The following is a 13,649-nucleotide window of genomic DNA, read 5'->3' as shown; positions in this document are numbered from 1 at the left end:
TAAGTAGGCTTTTGATAAATATAGGCTTTTCATCTATTTTACAATATTTTTGTATATGTGAGTACATACGGGGTGCCCTAGAAAATATGCGATAGAATTATATCATATATTCGGAAGGCTGGAAGATACTGAATACTCGTCGCGTATTCGAGAGGTCCAGGGTTCGAGTCCCGGCGAGGACACTGCACGTTTTTCACGTCTCCTGTTTATTTAAAAAAAAAAGGCTAATGACTCTACAGGTTGAAATACGAGTCCAGGAATCAAGTCTGCATATTTTTCACGTCTCCTGTAGTAAAAAAAAAAAAAAAACCACTAATGACTCTACAGGTTAAAATATGAGATATCTGCAACTTTTTGTGGAAGGGAGAGAAACGTCGTGCGTGTTTCTTTCAGTGGTAAATCTGGTGGAAAATTGTTCGATGCAGGTTGTCTGTCTAAAACAGAGTACAGCGCTCTTAGATGGCATTCCGCATGTCTATAGGTTTAGTGTGTGTGCCCAATTGAAACGCTCTTTGTTAACGCTTTTTTTTTTTAATAAACTTAATCCCTTTGCTAAGGAGATCATATCTTAATTACCTTTATGTTAATGCTCAAGGAAAAGACATTCGCATATTGATAATTCTAGTATGGCGCGCCGCTTTAAGTTTTAGGAATAATATATTTCTCTAATTATTGAGAACAATATGTTTTTACTGTTCGAAAATTAAGAGTTTTCAAAATAAATGCACAAAGTTATAAATAATGAAACCATAAATTACCACATTAATAGTTCATACAATGCTTTTTTCCCTTTAAATTTTTCAGTGCTAAATTATGAAAATAACCAACGAAATAAAATGAAGGAAAAGAGAGAGAGAATAGGTAATGTTACCTGACCGATTGACAACACTTATTTAGGCTCCTTTTATAAACTTAACCATTATCTACTTATGAAATTGCAGTGTTAAACAGAATATCCAAATATGTATCGTAAATTTTTAATTAATCAGAGGATTTACGAGGGATAATATTAGCATTTTCATATTTTTAGTTATTACTGAGTGCAAATTGCAATGTTTACCAGAAAATTTCAGCTACTTGTAGGATGGCGCATATTGCAATTTATCACTTTTAGTTCAGGTGTACCCAACTGAAAGTGAAATGCACATGCGCATGTGTGGCGTACTTATACCCATGGAAAACTAGAAGTCAGTCAAAGAGTATACCACAGATATGTGCAGTTGAAGACTGCGGAAGGGTAAGCCTTCAGAACAGGTTTTATCACAAACAATCAGTGGGTATTGCTACGGAATAGTGAGGACTGGCGGAATTATAAAGCAAGGGAGAATTGGAAGACACAATTTGGTTCTAACTGGTAAGCACAAGTATGGCTGTACTCCAACAACATTCCACAGGGCATGCTGAAACACGTCATGGGAGCCCTCTCGTATCATTTCAAACTGTACATCTAAGAAGAAGGATAGTATTTGGAACACATTTATTTTCGAGGTTCATTGATGATACTATTATCCATAGTATCATCCATAGTAAATACCCATGCGTATATTATTATTTTACAGTCATATAAAGTTACTACAAGCACACATTTCTTTCAGTTGTTATTTAAAGTTGGCAGATATAACATGCACCTTTCTGCATAATACATAAAAGATACCTACTTCTTCGCCCTGAAATATAACCCCAGTCTTCGTAATACGTTTAATAGCTCCTCGAGTCACAACGGTTCCACTCAGTAATTTAATTGGCAAAGTGTCGCTGACAGTCGGATGCTGACTCCAGATTCTGTGCTTTGGTTTTAGGTTATACAAGGCATGGTTAAATCTTTCGTTGATCTGTTTCTCAGAGTAATAGCATACAAGGCTGTATGGTAGAAATTTTTGCATCAAAATCACATAGCGACGAACAAATACTGCATCAAATGGATGCCCTTTTGGACCTACTCTTGGTAGAACCCATGCACCACGACGGCTGCTCAAATAAACCTGAAAAAAAAAATATTATGAACATTAAAATACATTTATAATTGCATTTTAATTTACTAATGTGTATGCAGTGTTTACAAAAATATTACATTTAAGTATGTAGTTGGTATTTCAGGTAAGTAGATGATTCAGAACCGTCTTAATGCATGGGCACTTGCCCCGACGTCCCCAAAGCATAGCAGCCTCATGCCATATGTCAGTTGATTTGCCATTAATAGATTGGTAGTTGTCGTAAGGGTCCGAGCACACTGATTGTTAAGACGGCACTGAGGTGATTAGCATTTGGTGGAAGTCTATTTCGGAGGCTCAGCCTTTACGAAAGACTTTTTAAAGAAAACTGGCTAACTTATGGTTAAAACATATTGAGTGTTTAAGGTTTATGCAGAAAACCATTGAATTGTATTCAGTTTTTCCCCCTCCAAAAATGTTATTCTAGAAAGAACTATTAGTACTCACTATTGTTCTTTTCAGTTGAAGTGAGTCAGTCGTATGTTAATGATCAAGATAAACAGCTAAGCCAGAAGCAAAGAGACAAACGATTGGGCAAGTTAAAAGAGATAAATAGAATTCTTGTCTTGGACAGCTGAAAAACTGTTAAGGAAAATGGCTCAAACAAAATCTATAAAATCAGGGAAAAAGGAAGATAAAAACAAGTTTTAAAGACATTAAATTACAAGGAAAGATAAACATTAACTACAACGAAACGATAGAAAACTACAAGGAAAACACCTGATATTATCTATTAACCCCCCTAAAGTGCTAATAAATCATAGATTAAGAAGTTTGAAGAACGACGGGGGAAAAAGAGATTGTTAGAATTGTTAACAGCACTTCGGAAGACATTTATGAATATGAAAATCTTCAAGGAAATCTAATTCATCAACAGAAGCTTTTACTTTAAACCATTTCAGCCGAAGATGTGATCAGAAGCTCAACTAATGATGATTAAGAGGATATGAGGATACGATCAAGAGATCAACTACTGATATATAATAGATGATTACCCCTCTTGGAACATAAATTACATGTTTCTCCTTAATGCGCAAATTTAAAGCTCGTTTAGTGTGAAAAAAAAAAAAAAAAAAAAAAGACTTGAAAATTAAACTTCTGTAAAATATGCGCAGTTTATAATTCATAGAAAGGAAGAGACGGATCAGAACTATGTTTCGAAGACTGCTCAGAAAGAAAAATTTTGTTTCTTAATATAAATGGAAACTTTTTAATTACTTGATCGAGGTTATTATGGAAAAGGCCTCTACCGATAGAAACGGCTCTTATACAAATAAGTTTCTGACAAGCAGCAGATTTAAAGAAGCATACACCTTCAGAATACTGAAAAGAAAAGTGTAAAGCGAAATCGTCCTTTGTTAAGCAAACAGGATTTTTAACATTGGGGAGTAGGCAAAATTAGAAAAAGTTTCGATACAGTCAAAAAATGTAGCACTATAGTTGAGTTTTTACTAACAAGTTAAGTTGAATTTATACCTTTCCTTTCATTTTCGTCCCTGATTAGCTCATTACAGAAAATTTATGCAGATGTTAATGACAAGCAGTTTAGTATAAAGTTATAAAAAATTCGTAAGCGTAGTTGAATATGTAGATAACGCTTGGCTAACGCCCATCACGCTTGCCTCTTAGCCAAGCCGCTACTTGAGAGTAGAAATTTTGGTCAGTAAGCTAAGATTTTTGTTACCAATCCATAGCTTGTAGCTTCTGTTAGAAAGTGTTTTCATTTGTAATTTATCATACTGTTAACGGCCTATTCGTTTCATTGCCAAGTCACAGCGAATGGTAATTTTGTGATGTAATATTTTACTTTGTCCCTCATGAGTGGTGAGGTAGAAGAAACTCAAGTTAGATATTTGTATTTGCTTGATTTCAGCATTTGGTTAAACTAGCTGTGATAATTCGCCAAGTAACTTTTAGAAAACATTATAAGGACAGGAGGTGAACTTGAGATAGCTTAGATGTCCTCTTATAAGTTTTACAGCAGTACTTAAAGTAGATTCATTGAGTAACTACGATGTTAAGGAAGGAAAACAAGCTAGATGATTCGAGTTTAAGTGAATTAAACGGCAAAATTAATGCATTCAGAATAACTTAAATTTTAGTTAAATCCATCATAGAGGAAAAAAAGTGGGGAAATCAGATTGAAAAATTAATTTTTAAAATTTCAGGATCAAACTAATGCCCCAGGCAGAATGAGATCGAAAAAAACTCCCCCATGATCAATCTTCTGTTTAGAAAAATAGAAATTTTTAAAAAGCAAAGTGTGCTTACTTAAAGAAACGTTTAGTGAGAGAAGTTAATTATCCAGTTTCAATGCATGAAGAAGGAAATTCTTTCATTTCAGATTCGGATTCTTCTGCACTGATTATAAGCATTCTACATCATCCATGATAAATTGTCAGGTGACATATTTATAAGTTTAAGGACAAACTGAAGCAAATTTTAAGTAAAATTTAAGTAAATTTTAAGTAGTATTATTCTACAACAATAAAAAAAATCTAGTAAATAGATGCTGACTAATGGACAGCAAGCAATATTCAAATTAGAAACAGCGGACCAAAATAGTACGCCAGTTTTGTAAGTTTACGAAAAGCATAATATAGACTACCACAATTAGCAGCATCTGGGGAAAGAATTTTTTTGTTCACGAGCAGGAAGACTATGTGGTAACTGAACTGCGGTTTTTAATTCAAAGGATTAATTTATTGTTTGTTTGATCATGAATGCCAAGAAAGAGATGCCTTCATCACTAGCTAACGTAAGCTGGTTAGTTTTCACATCACACGTTGAAAAATCCATGAAATCTCCAAGCAAGCCAACCCGCTCGCAATTTGTATTGAACCCCAGTAGAGTTACCAGTGCTTGATGGTCGTCAATTATGCTCGCTGAGATTTCTACTCAGAGGACTTCGGATCTGACGGAAAAGCAAACATGCACTAAGTTAAGATCCCTTCGGGCAGGCAGCGCGGAGAATCAATGTTCGATCAACTTTTCCTTCTTATCTTAGCGCAGCAAGAAAGCTCGAATGCATGTCGAACTCCCTTTTCCCTCTTAATATAAAGTTTTATGGGTACTATCCCGTAGTTGCCTTCGTTTGCCGGAATAAGTAAATATATTATTTAGTTATATGCCGGGGTTCGTTTTAGATAGGGTCATAGAAGAGTCCTGTATAGTGTAACAAGTATTTATTAACAGGTTTAAGTTACACACGGACATTACATTTAAGGAAATTACAGAGCAAGAGTCTGGTACAACCTATCAAGTGGGACATTTAACTTTTACTGAAGTACTTCTCTGGTTACTCAACAGAGGGCAGCCTTGTTGTCACAGTTAGTCCAACAGTTTATTAAAGGTTAAAGGATTGGTTACAGTTAGTTATTTAGTCGGCTGTATTTTAAACAGATCATAGGATGAAGGTTTCTTAAATTGAGACACTGGACCAGCATTTAAGAATTTACTGATCCCTTTAATAACTATCTTGCCATCTTAAACAGCTGTGAATATCATGACATCCAGATTAGAAAACAAATTCTCGTAAAATAACTTTTTCGATGACAATATGAATGAAAAATAAAGACAATGCTTTTACTAATTTTTGAAAGCAGTTAAGAAAGACAGGTAAACCCATGTCAGAAAATTGCCTCAATCACATTGTTACAAGAATGATTTTTTTGCCTATGGGTGACTAAATGGATGAAGAAAAACTAAATACTGCAAGTTATTTTTTAAGATAAATGAAGCATAGCAAATCCAGCTCAAATGGTCTTTATCTTTTCTATTTACTTCCTCGTACGAAGTAAAAAGGAAGTATTGTAATCGCGAAAAGTTTCAGGCAGCATATTTCAACGAAAATATCCATTTTGACCGCTATCGAATGCAATTTAACGATGTTTTTGCGTCATATCTGTACGTAAGGACAGAATAAAATACTCTTTTCCTTCAAAAAAATTATAAAACTGCTTTAAAATTAATTCTGAAGAGAATTTTTCGTGGCGTTTGTACGTACGTTCGTGCGTATCTCGCATAACTCAAAAACGAGTAGCCTCAGAACGTTGAAATTTTGTATATAGGACTGCTATAACATGTAGATGTGCACCTCGTATTTTGGTTGCAATCGGCCGCACCAAACGTATATAAATATATTTATATATATATCCACTCTATTACCTGGCTCAGTGATCTCAGTTTCTTTACTCTTATATGTTTGTAAATTGTACATTTTTTGCTTCAAAAATGATTGAATTATGTTGTTTTTATCTTCCGGTTAAGGATTTTATGCCTTTAGTAAATCTGTGTGCAATATTTTTAGAATTATCAGCAATTTTAAAGTTGTTTAATTGCCGCTAAGCCTGTTTTAATGGCGGCCATTGATGTTTACATTTGAAACAGGAGACTAGTGGATTTGTTGCCAATCTAGAGAAACCTAGCTTCGCAACAACAAAGATAACGCATTCATTTATTATTGCCAATTAAATCATGCTTAATTCTTTCTGGAATTTTTTCGAGGAAATAAGCGTTTGAGATTTACTTCGTAATTTTTAATATAGATATTTTGAGTTTTTATGTATTTTTGCCTTCTCGCGAAGTGAGAACTGAATTAATTAAATGAGAAATACTCAATCGTCTGTGAAAAACTGTTTCTTTTTTGTTTTGTTTTCTTAATTTCTTTTATACATAGTTCTAGCTTTATTATAGTATTTGAATAGAACATGTGGCAACGATTATATAACTTTTTAAATGATATACATTTTGTGCATTCTGAGTTATAATATGAATGAAATATAATACTCTTAAGTAAACCTAGTGCCAAAGTGTCGCTATGGTAAATAAAGTGAATTTTAAAGAATGCATTTATTCTATTGTGGTTTATGCGCTGTCGGCGAAGTAGGTTTAATTCACTCTAATAAGTTTAAATAAAATGCAAGAAAAAATGCGTATAATTTAATATTCCGTACAAGGAAGTTGTTAAGAATCTATGATAATTATTTAGGAAGATCAAATTAGATTCAACATTTCAAACTTAACAATTTTTATTTCATCTTCACCTCCAAACCACACACGTGCACACTCGCGCGCGTTCGACGACTGACTCTTTCCTTGAGAATCTTGGGATAGAATTTTGTGGTCTGTAATCATGTGCTGCCATCTCTCGGCTGTTCTGGGGTTAAATTGGTATGATATTTTTTTAGACTTTTTTAAATAAGATAAACCACAACAAGAGTATCCCCCCAGTGAACAAGCGAAGGTCGGAACTTTATCATTTTCACTGAACAAAAGCCTCTTATCTACGCCTTTAAGCAAAATCCAGAGAAGTGCAGTCCGCGCCAATGGCGTCAACTTGATTTCATTTCTCAGTTTAGCACTGACATTCGTCATGCCAGTGGTGTTAATAATAGCGTTGCAGATGCATTATCCAGAATTGAGATAAACAACATCTCAAATTCCTCATTTCTTGATTTTGAAGCATTTAGTCATGCTCAGAAAGCTGATGATTTACAAAATCTGCAAAACAGCAATCATTCACTAGAAATAAAGTCCATGCCCAGCCCAGTGTCAGCAACAGAACTCATCTGTGATGTATCAACCGGAATTCCAAGATAAACCACAACAAAGTCATGTGGTGTACACATCAGATTTTTTTTAATTAGGAGAATATAATAAATATATTCACTATAATCTTATCGGGTTAACAAATTTTAGAGGAAAAACGAGGAATTTAGCTGTAAAAATTCAAACAAATATTTTATTAAAAAAGTGTGATCTAACTTTCTTCCAGAGTTTTCAACACGCATTTTCCCAATTTATAAATAAAGCTTCTTTGAATATTCGGGCTAAAAGGGACGCAGCTTTTTCAAACCTTTCCTGAAGTGCTTTTCAGCTTTGAAATTATCGGTTGCACATACGGCACTTCAGCGATAAGAAAAGGAGAAATCGGAGGTCGAGTGAGAATTACTCCGTTGTGACTTTTTTCAGATTGTGAGGCAGAACAGTTATATATAATCAGGCACTTAAAAAATTTAATCCTGAATAAATCGCTTTTTTTTCCTGAATGATTTACCATATCAGATAAGTGGGAAAAAAGTCGCTTGTGTTTTTTAACGCCCGAGAAGAAAATTCCAACACTAGGGAAAATAACAAAAGTCATTAATGATGACGAATAATTTCTTGATATCAGAATAATGGAAAGATTTAACAAAAGATAAAAAATTCACGCAAGTCAACTTAATAAACAGCATATAATTAAGCGCACTGCAATGATATTCAAATGCGGTCTCAATAATATTTATCGACCATCGCGTACTACAAGAGAGTATCGTAATAGGGCCCACCTTGTACAGCTTTCTGTTAATTAACCAGTTATTATGATCTGAACTTTAACTTATTATGTCCGTATTACTCATCAAAATGCAGATTAGTTGTGTATTTAGGCAGATGATTTGAATGTCTTAGAGTGAAAGCTTCTGGCAGCCTCGCGTTGAAGTTAAGTACTGTCACCAGCTCTTCCAAAGTTCTTCCGTCTTTAGCATCTTGTTAGCCGACGCTGCAAATATGCATTGTTAATTATTTTAAGTAGTCTATTTTGTGTGTAGTCTCAGACCATGTTAACTACATTTGAATTTGAATTCATGCTATTTTTAACTATCTGCAAGTAGCAGGGGGTTCATTTGCAGCACAAGTAGTGCCTTCTGTTAATTTAACGAGTTAAATAAAAAGGTTATTTCAATCTTCGTACGATTTTGTAATTGCATCACACTAAAGCGATAACTCGCTTTCCAGTCTTGTAGGCTTTGCAGGACTCTGAAATAAGCTTCTATACAAGCAGTACCCTATAACTCAAAAGAAAAATTGTTCCACCACGCATAATGTAATATTTATATTGTTTTTTAAAACTTTTATTTATAATTGAGAAAAGCGAAAATAGAATGGCATATCGTTTAACAGATACAGGTAGAAGTGAACGGAACACCAGAATTTCACCATTGATCGTACCGCTATAATTTCATCGCACTAAGTGTGCAGTTCCGACCCACTTTTAACTGCGACCTCACTGAGAGACGGATTTGAAGATCCCTCACCCCTTTCCCTACCAGCAAACCACTCGAAAGGACTTTCGGCTCGCCACTATTTTAAGTGCATCCATGCTGCACAGCTACTATACCCTTACAAACATCCTTGCCTTTTCCGGGATTCGAACCCGGCCCAACAATAAGGTCCGGTGACTATAACAATTTTGCTTAAAAATGAAAAATATAAAAATGTTACATAGAGTGTCATTATCCAAACATTTAGAGTACTACCGCTCATTGCTCAAAGCTTTTAAATAATTTGTATCACTGGTTTAAATTATATTACGATTTACGCTAGTAGTCACAAATATAGTTTTCTGGTTTCTTCTCTCCACAGTAAACTTTGTGGCGCATTTGGAAGAGGATTTACATCCGAACCGTAGTTCTCAGATGTTTCCGAAATGTGAGGAGAAATTTGCACCATGTGTATTGCTTGCTTTCTGAAAAAAGCATATTACTAAAGATATTATGTAGCCCTCGTATTTGTCAATCACTAGAAAAACTGGGTTTTTCTAGAGGTGTGTTGGCTTGATTGGCAAAATGTGCCTGCCAGTAAAGGAACAGAAATGACATCTAACAGGTGAACAGATCCATTCTTAGAACAGCTCTACACCAGCTCAGAAAGTCCTCTACGTTCAAGTAGTTGTGTCATCCATTAGAAAACTTAATATGGGAAGAATGTAATGTCCCGAAGCACTTGCAACGGCAATAAACTGCGGCATTTCTCTCTTTTTCCTGACTAGTTCGAGATCTTATCTGCTTCGTTTTTTTTTTTTTTTTTGGCTGCGAAACTTCTTGCAGATCTATGAATTATGTTTATGCCAGTCTCTCATCCACGTTTTAGATTCTGGTTGGTTGAAGAGTATGAAAATTTTATCTTTATTGGATAAAAGCTGGATATAGGATCATAAGTACGCTACAAGATTTTATAATTTTCAGCCCATTTACCACTAATTAAAGTTAAAAATTAGTAAATCAGCTTTTTTTTAAACTAATACTGATGGAAAAGGTCATATTTTTCAAAGATATAAACATGTAGTTGAAAAATGACTTTTTACTATTTATGAAACAGCATGATAACCGGTACTGAAAAAGGAAAAAAAAACCTAAAATCTGATATCTTTCAAATCAAGGCAACAATTTGAGGATTGAATCTAAGTTAAAAAAAAAAATAGTGAATTCATTTTTCTCAATGCTTTTACCTAAAATCTGAGATCTCTTAAATTAAGGCAACCATTTGAAGATTGAATCTAAGCAGCATAAGTGGAAAAAAATAATTTTATACAAAATGAGAATGATTAATAACATTAAAAAGAGAAGTAAACATAAAAATAAGCATCGGTACACGAAAGAAATGTCTTTATTCAACTACAAGGCAAGGTATAAAATGCATAACCTGGTTAAGTTAATGTAACGCCCAAAATTTACACTTCAAATACCAAGATACTCTATGGCACGAAATTTTTCATGATGAAAAACATTAAGAGACTTTGAAATAATATGTAGATCGAAAAACTGAAGAGATATCGGTTTCTAAACATTGATATAACGGTATAGTAAAAATAACAGAAAATGAGAGGGGGGAAGCACTTGTAAAAGAAAAAAAACGTCATTACAGATAGATCTCACAATGTTGATATGACCATTTTGTTATGAAGGACAGGCTGCATACGGCCAACGAGGTAAACAACAACGTGCACGGCCCATATTCTCTAGAATATTAAGTATTTTTCTCATAATGCTTTCTTCAAAGTCACTCAGCCTCTAGGAATTATTCTTGTAGTCCTAGGAATTATTCTCGTAGTCCTTGGATTTCAGAAATTCTCAGAGCCAGAAGTTTATAAATCAGGGAAGCCTGCAGGTTACGTGAAAGGAAAAGTATCCAAACAATTAAGATACAATAACAGGCTGAACAAGTATTAATTTAGAAGTCAAACAACAAAAATCAGCGTTATATTTTCAGATTTTCACAGAACAACCTTCGATGGTTCGGTATTGCGCTTTTGCAGCTGAGGATGATGGTTCGGTAAAACCATCGAAGCTAGTCCTGTGAAAATTTGAAAACATAACGCTGATTTTTGTTGTTTGACTTCTAAATTAATATCAATACAGTATCAAATACATAACTTGTGGTTATGGAACTGCATGTGTGTAACCTGCGTATGAATACTTTTCGAAAAAACAATCGTTCAGGAAGTAACCAACTATTACACCAATATATACAGCCACTTTGGCATCCTGCAGTGACGCGCGTAGCAAATAATTGAGAATGATGTAGGGTCAGTAAACAGAATTTTTGTTTAGCTTCAAAGTCAAGATGAAATGTGTCTTGCCAATCCATAACGTTCAAAATGGAAAATCTTAATCTTCCATGCGCCGTTTCAGAAATTCAGGAAGAAAAATCTGCTGGGCTACGGGATCCCGTCCTATAACATTTGCACCCAGTGACAGAGGTAGATGAACATATGACGTATTCATCTCAGAACTTTAGCACTGTGGCCGTGAATAGATTAAGATCTGTCCATGCATCTTGTATTAATAGCTTGAAGAATCTTGGTGACGATTGCTGTATCCAGCGTATTAGATCATATCGCCTTCGGTCGTGTATTTACGGACTAAATCGCAGTTTATCTGGACTCATAGCTTAAGTTATATAAGCAGTGAAACTGGCGTAACGCTCTCCAGCTTTGAAGTCTTTAGTTTAAACACAGCTTCAGGAGCTCGCACCTTTACTTAACCAGCGCCCAGACAGTGGGAAAACTTTGTTCCGCTCCATACATGCTTTCATGCTACGGCAAGTGTTCTACAGCCTCGTCCACGAATTTGAACGGATGTTCAATCTCTTATATAGTGTTCGCTTGCTTTTTATTGTTTTAATACTTCTATTCTATTCTTCTTTTGTATACAGACCGTTCCAACATCTTACGCTGCTTTTCGTCACGCAAAATCTCATTATCATGAAATCCCGGCGTTTCTGTTGTACGTTTTCGCTGTGCTGTTAAGTTAACTGCAATAGTGATATGTGTTCAACAACAACAATTTAGGCTTCCCTGCCCCGTGAACTAAATCACACTACAGGTTTACTCGCCCTTTGGGCACGTCGTGGAGGTTCAACCTCCACTATTACCCTCCAGAGGAGCAGCGCACCACCAGGAATTCACCAGGCAGCACCGGTCGTCTAATGCTCCTACCAGTCGCATGGGCGAGCCCGTCGCAGTGGGCCGTTACCCAGCAAACCGGGGGGAACCAAGCCCTCCGGCTACGGTTCCACACCGCTCAGGACATGCCAGTCCCCGAGGCCGGCCAATAAGTGACCTTTCCCAGGGGCTTCAGAACCACCAAGTTCATAAATTTTATCCCCCGTGGCCGAGACTGCCTAGGTACAGATCCTAGCCAGTAGCTTCGCAGAGTTCTCTACGTCGACCCCCGGGGGGAGTGATATGTGTTCTTTCTCTATTTTTGTACACCGCAAATGCATTTCATCTATCCTGCCAAAACTGAATTCTTTGTTCCCTGCGTTCTCTAGGTGCCATTTAATTGATTAAGCTACTCTTTGATCACTTTAAACTTATCGAGTACTTAAAATTTAAAAAAAAAAAAAAAAAAAAAAAATTGTTTGGGAACATTCATGTAAAATTATTTGTGTCCTACTAGTAAGTACGACTAATTATTAGCATTTCATTTATCACAATCTTTTTTTTTTTTTTTTTTTTTTTTTTTTTCAGTAACTCCATTCATTCGAAATTCTGAACATTTTACAACTGTATAATAATTTTCAAAATTAAAGTACGCCATCTGTTACAATAAAGTTTTCCATTGCTCTGATTGTTGAAAGACAAGGCCATGCTTGCAAGTAAAACTCTGAACTTAAAATCGCAAAGCTCTTTTTCATATCTTTATTGCCGAATGTTTTTCCTTCCCTTACTTAAATAGTTTAAATTTACCAAATTTTGAATGTTGAGGTAGAAAATATTACATTTCAGTATATCCTCCATGCAGAAATACTTTAGATACTCTCACGCTAGTACCGATATGTTCACACTTTGCTATTATTAACCCTAGCTGGTTGCATTACGATGTACAGGGAATATAAGGATATACTCTCTGGCGCTTTTTACAATATGAAATAATTCCTTTGTGCTTCGTTGTGTTTCTTTCGATGATAGCAAAATCTCTGCCACAAAGAAAAAAATTATCTTCACTTTCAATAAATTTGTCAGTAAATTTCTTAAAGTGTCTAAAAACTACTAAAAGTACCAACAGGAACAACAATATGCAGGATTTCTGGCGAGCAGTTGACTAACTAGACTATTATTTATTCTTTAGCACAGAAAGCTTCATTTAACCCTCTGACCGTGGGTTAAATTCATAAAAGCCTTTAAAAAAATCCATACCTTTTCTTCTTACGAAACTGATCGCATTTGAAATCCCAGTTTTCGCCGACGCGATAAGAACGTTCCCCGCATTTACTCGTATTCAGGATAAAAGGTTAATGCGTTAGTCATGGATTCCACGTTCACAGGGTTAGTGCTGTAAGAAGACATGGAGCAATTTTCATCCCCGCTCATAGTTGCTATAGGCATTTTTACAA

General features: G+C 35.2%; 1 protein-coding gene and 1 long non-coding RNA gene across 4 annotated transcripts in view; one reads left to right on the top strand and one right to left on the bottom strand.

Moving 5' to 3' along the window:
• LOC118202871 (uncharacterized) overlaps positions 1-13,649 on the top strand; it is a 174,423-nt gene that overhangs the window by 32,289 nt on the left and 128,485 nt on the right. The gene's annotated exons all lie outside the window — the stretch shown is intronic.
• LOC118191051 (flavin-containing monooxygenase 5-like) overlaps positions 1-13,649 on the bottom strand; it is a 57,336-nt gene that overhangs the window by 2,393 nt on the left and 41,294 nt on the right. For all 3 annotated transcript variants that reach the window (XM_035361848.2, XM_035361846.2, XM_035361847.2), the window contains exon 4: positions 1,659-1,982. In XM_035361848.2, the coding sequence (XP_035217739.1) occupies positions 1,659-1,982 (324 nt within the window). The remainder of the gene's footprint in view (positions 1-1,658; positions 1,983-13,649) is intronic.

This window comes from Stegodyphus dumicola, chromosome X2 (genome assembly GCF_044657685.1).
Source record: "Stegodyphus dumicola isolate Sdum_Otavi_A_Nest chromosome X2, ASM4465768v1".
Taxonomy (NCBI): Eukaryota; Metazoa; Arthropoda; class Arachnida; order Araneae; family Eresidae; genus Stegodyphus; species Stegodyphus dumicola.
This window is presented reverse-complemented; position numbering and strand designations above follow the sequence as displayed.